Source organism: Corvus kubaryi, unplaced genomic scaffold (genome assembly GCF_017639235.1).
Source record: "Corvus kubaryi isolate FWS band 111438036 unplaced genomic scaffold, C.kubaryi_AGA036_p1.0 37201, whole genome shotgun sequence".
Lineage (NCBI taxonomy): Eukaryota > Metazoa > Chordata > Aves > Passeriformes > Corvidae > Corvus > Corvus kubaryi.
This window is the reverse complement of record NW_024581058.1, coordinates 116-5349: the sequence shown is the minus strand read 5'-3', so window position 1 is coordinate 5349 and position 5234 is coordinate 116. Positions and strand designations below refer to the sequence as shown.

At 54.2% G+C, this 5234-nt stretch overlaps 2 protein-coding genes across 2 annotated transcripts; one reads left to right on the top strand and one right to left on the bottom strand.

Annotated features, from left to right (window-relative positions):
- Window positions 1–273: 273 nt before the first annotated feature.
- On the bottom strand, window positions 274–1536 carry LOC121661811 (mas-related G-protein coupled receptor member H-like). The gene has a single exon (XM_042022350.1). It carries the CDS (start codon window positions 1457–1459, stop codon window positions 476–478), a length of 984 nt encoding a protein of 327 aa, XP_041878284.1. The 5' UTR covers window positions 1460–1536; the 3' UTR covers window positions 274–475.
- A 1905-nt stretch (window positions 1537–3441) lies between these two features.
- On the top strand, window positions 3442–4765 carry LOC121661810 (mas-related G-protein coupled receptor member H-like). Its single transcript, XM_042022349.1, has one exon. The coding sequence runs from the start codon at window positions 3488–3490 to the stop codon at window positions 4475–4477; it is 990 nt and encodes a 329-aa protein (XP_041878283.1). The 5' UTR covers window positions 3442–3487; the 3' UTR covers window positions 4478–4765.
- The last annotated feature ends 469 nt before the right edge of the window (window positions 4766–5234 follow it).

The following is a 5234-nucleotide window of genomic DNA, read 5'->3' as shown; positions in this document are numbered from 1 at the left end:
TCTTTCTTTCTTTCTTTCTTTCTTTCTTTCTTTCTTTCTTTCTTTCTCTCTTTCTTTCTTTCTTTCTCTCTCTTTCTTTCTTTCTTTCTCTTTCTTTCTTTCTTTCTTTTCTTTCTTTCTTTCTTTCTCTCTCCCCCCTTTTCTTCCTTTTCCCCTTTCTCTCTCTTTTCCTCTCTCTCTTTTTTTCCTCTTTCTTTTCCCCAAATTGTAATCTTCCCCCATCTCTTATTCCCTATACCCTGAATCCCACCACCACCAACCCAGCACCCCGTGCTCTGCCCATTGCTGCAATCTTTGCTTCATCAACAGAGTTTATTCCCTATGGACGGGGAAATGAGGGTTGTTCTATGGGGAATACAGCTGGGGAACGGGACTGAGCCTGGCTACACTGCTTGGAGCGCTCTTGTCCCCACAGAGACAGATGTGGCTGTCTCTAAGGTGCCCCATCTCCACGTGCCACATGTCCAGCAGTGTCTCACAGAGCTGTCACCTCCTCCACAGTGTCCCCAGGGCCGTGGCTGCCCTCGTCACTCCCCGTTTTCTCCTCAAACACCCTCCGCAGAGCGACTTTGACCGAGCGCTGGAAGCGGCGCCGCTGGCAGCTCCCCACCAGCACGTAAATCACCGGGTTGAGGCTGCAGTCCAGCAATGCCAGCAGCAAGGAGGTGTATTCTGGGAATAACTCACTGGAATCGGGAAGGTTGAGGAAAACCTCCATGCAGGAAGAGATGCCGAAGGTGAAGAAGAGCAGCACGTTGAGCAGGATGGCAACAAAGAGCTTCCCTGGCTTCCGCCTCCGGGAGCTGCAGCGCAGCTTGTGAAACAGGAACAAATTGGAAACCAACATCACGAAGGACAAAATCAGGGAAATCACAAGGACTACACCTGCAAGGATGGTCTCAGAGTCTTCAGCAAAAGTGAGGTAGAGGGAGGACACCAACATCCCGGCAAGAGCCCAGAGGGCCCCGCTGACGACGCCCGAGAGGTGCTGGGGGCGGTGGCAGCGGTACCAGATGGGGCAGAGGACGGAGACGCAGCGCTCCACGCTGAGGGCTGCCAGCAGCCCCAGGCTGCTCAGGTCCAGCACGTGGCACAGGAGTTCCACTGCAAACACAAAATCTACGTAGAGAGGAGCAAGATGAAACAAAGACGTGCAAAATGCTGCTAAGGTCAGAAAAGCCAATATAAGCAGGAGAAACAGGAGGAGCAGGGAGAAGTCGGCAACAGCCAGGTTTAGGATGTAGATGGTGAAAGGGCTCTGCTTCGTGTGGAAGCCCAGGAACCACACAACCACCCCATTCCCTGCCAGCCCACAGAGGGAAATCCCCAGGCACACACTGGCAAAGGCGATCAGCGTGTAGGGAAAGCTCGAGCATTGAGCTGGGACATATTCCTCCAAGTCCACAAATCCATAAACTACATCATTCAGGGTGAGGTTTGTTGTGCTGTTCTCCTCCATGGTGAATGATCCTGCTGCCGGTGGCTGCCTTCTCCTTTTCCCACCACTTCCTAGGAGAAATAGGGAACCACAGGGAAAGAAGGGCCATCAGCATTCCCAGCACTTCCCATCTGTCCACACAGCCCCACGCCAGCCCCAGGAAGAACCCCCACCCCTGCAGTGCCCAGGACAGGCTCCCACCCCTCCAGCCGTGACCCTGGACAGGAGGCATCTCCCACCACTCCATCCCTGGATTCCTACCTCCAGCAGGAACAGCTCTGTCACAGCAGCCCCAGGAGAAAGGATCTGGGAGTGGCTGCTGGAACCACTGGCTGTGCTTCAGCCTCGGCCCTCGTGCCTGGGGTGCAGCCCTCGGCCCAGAGATCACATCCCATGGTCAGAGCCTCCCCTCACAATCTCCCCACATCGGTGACAGCTTCCCCTCATGTGTCCCAGGGACAGAGATCTTGTCAGGATGAGGTGGCCACGTCACCGCCTTCCTCTCCTCCCCCGAGTTCTTCATGAGGGGCTGCTGATCTGTTATGATCCCATTAATGCAGGCACTCAGACTTTAGAATTTTAAACATCATTTACTGGATCTGAGCCAATGAAAATGTGAGGACAGCACAGATAATATTATGTCCCTTCAGGTGCTGGGAATCCTGGACCAAAACCCTCCTCTGGTGAGGGCAGAGCCTGTCCATGGAAGGGGTAGCCCTGTACGGTCCATTCAGCTATTACAGGTTTTTCTGAACCCCTCAGAAATTCCCGACCTCATCAGAGGGCAACAGAGCCCCTGAGCAGCAGCCATGGGGACGAGCACAGTCCCTGTGTCCACTTGCTGTGGGAAATCACCAGTGCCCAGACACAGGACTGCACGAGGGCTTTGCCCACTGCCTCTAATCCCATCCCATCTAATCCCAGTCATCAGCCTAATCACCCTTGCCAGGCAAGTGTCTCCTCTGAGATCAGGTTTGTGGGGTACATGGTGCTGCCAAAGCACTCTTATCTCCAAGCAGTTCCTGCCACACAACCACAGCCTTTCACAGCACAGGGACTGGCATTTTATTGCTTATTTTCTGCCCCTCTTTCATGTGTTTTCTCTCTCCTTTGGAGTTATATCCTGTGCTTGTCATCCCCATGACCAATGCATGTTAATGTACAAGGTTTGTGGGCTTTCCAGGGTGTCCAGCCTGGAGCTGCAGGATTTGGAGCTAGAGAAAAACTTGAAACAAGGAGAGAACTTAGGCTCAGGGTCCATCCATGAGAGAGAGATGGAGGAAGGCGCAACTCCTGGAAGTGTCTCTCAGAAGGAAGTTGGGAGAAGTCTTTGAGCACCAGTTACATGTGACTAGAGGCACTGAGCAACTCGTGCTGTTGCATGTCTGCACATCAGTGATTTCTCACTCCTGAAGGTCTCTGGCTCATCTCTCTCACCCCTCTGCCATCCTCCATTCCTGGGAATGATTTATATCCCCCTCTGCATTGATGGATGGACCACCTGGCACACGCAGTGAAAGCCAGAAGCCCCTTGCATGGTGGGATGACACTGGAGAGTGGCAGGGATAGAGGAAGGCAGTGACGTGGCCACCTCATCCTGACAAGATCTCTGTCCCTGGGACACATGAGGGGAAGCTGTCACCGATGTGGGGAGATTGTGAGGGGAGGCTCTGACCATGGGATGTGATCTCTGGGCCGAGGGCTGCACCCCAGGCACGAGGGCCGAGGCTGAAGCACAGCCAGTGGTTCCAGCAGCCACTCCCAGATCCTTTCTCCTGGGGCTGCTGTGACAGAGCTGTTCCTGCTGGAGGTAGGAATCCAGGGATGGAGTGGTGGGAGATGCCTCCTGTCCAGGGTCACGGCTGGAGGGTGGGAGCCTGTCCTGGGCACTGCAGGGGTGGGGGTTCTTCCTGGGGCTGGCGTGGGGCTGTGTGGACAGATGGGAAGTGCTGGGAATGCTGATGGCCCTTCTTTCCCTGTGGTTCCCCATCTCTCCTAGGAAGTGGTGGGAAAAGGAGAAGGCAGCCACCGGCAGCAGGATCATTCACCATGGAGGAGAACAGCACAACAAACCTCACCCTGAATGATGTAGTTTATGGATTTGTGGACTTGGAGGAATATGTCCCAGCTCAATGCTCGAGCTTTCCCTACACGCTGATCGCCTTTGCCAGTGTGTGCCTGGGGATTTCCCTCTGTGGGCTGGCAGGGAATGGGGTGGTTGTGTGGTTCCTGGGCTTCCACACGAAGCAGAGCCCTTTCACCGTCTACATCCTAAACCTGGCTGTTGCCGACTTCTCCCTGCTCCTCCTGTTTCTCCTGCTTATATTGGCTTTTCTGACCTTAGCAGCATTTTGCACGTCTTTGTTTCCTTTTATTCATCACTATAGGCATTTTGTGTTTGTCCTTGGCTTCCCGTGCCACCTGTTTGACATGAGCAGCCTGGGGCTGCTGGCAGCCCTCAGCGTGGAGCGCTGCGTCTCCGTCCTCTGCCCCATCTGGTACCGCTGCCACCGCCCCCGGCACCTCTCGGGCATCGTCAGCGGGGCCCTCTGGGCTCTTGCCAGCATTTTTGTTTCCTCCCTCTACGTCACCTTCACCTATACTGAAGACTCTGAGACCATCCTTGCAGGTGTAGCCCTCACCATTTCTGTGGTTTTTTCCCTCACGATGTTGGTTTCCAATTTGTTCCTGTTCCTCAAGCTGCGCTGTGGCTCACGGAGGAGACACCCGGGGAAGCTCTTTGTTGCCATCCTGCTCAACGTGCTGCTCTTCTTCACCTTCGGCATCCCTTTCTGCGTGGAGGTTTTCCTCTATCTCCCTGATTCTGGTGATTTATTCCCAGAAGACCCCTCTTTCCTGCTGGCATTGCTGAACTGCAGCCTCAACCCGGTGATTTACGTGCTGGTGGGGAGCTGCCAGCGGCGCCGCTTCCAGCGCTCGGTCAAAGTCGCTCTGCGGAGGGTGTTTGAGGAGAAAACGGGGAGTGATGAGGGCAGCCACGGCCCTGGGGACACTGTGGAGGAGGTGACAGCTCTGTGAGACACTGCTGGACATGTGGCACGTGGAGATGGGGCACCTTAGAGACAGCCAGAAGTATGGGGGCACATGGCTCTGAGCTCAGTCCTGTTCCTTTAGTCCCCAGGGAATGACCCTCAGTGCTTTGGACCCAGGGAATAAACTCTGATGTGCTGATCTTTTTCATTTTTTTACCACTCCGAAATCCGATTTGGATTTATTGCTTGTTTCATTCCAACGTGGTAACTCTGACCCCAAAATCTGGTGAATAAACAATATCTGGTCTTCGCTGCAGAGCCTGTCCCTGGTGAACAGTGTCCAAAATGGCTCACTTCCTTAGCTTTTCCTATTCTAAAGCCTCTAGCTTGTCTGAGGAGGGCAGGTTCCTGTCTCATACCAGAGCCCCTCCTAAGGCTGGTGCTTTTTGGGCCCAGGGGAGGTTTTGGCAATGATCCCGGAGCTCTTCCCAGAATGGAAGTTGCTTCTCAGAAGCAGCCAGCTGCCTAACAAGCACTGCCAGCACTACCAGCATTCCAGTGCCACCAGCACCACCAGCATCCCTCTGCTGCTGGAGGGACCATGACCCCTCAGGGAAGTGAAATGAGGAATGGTAGGAGCCTGTTGGGAGAGGGAAGGCAGTCGGAGAATGGGACATTCTGCAGGGAAGGAGTGGTTCTAACCAGGAGGAAATCAGGAGCCATTTGCAAAATTGTTCATGTGGGGCTTCTGACAAAAGCCACTTCATCTGTAGCAAAAAAACCCCAAGAGAAATAACTCCGAG

Coding starts and splice junctions, on each gene's coding strand:
- LOC121661811 (XM_042022350.1), bottom strand. CDS start 1,459: ATGGAGGAGAACAGCACAACAAACCTCACCCTGAATGATGTAGTTTAT.
- LOC121661810 (XM_042022349.1), top strand. CDS start 3,488: ATGGAGGAGAACAGCACAACAAACCTCACCCTGAATGATGTAGTTTAT.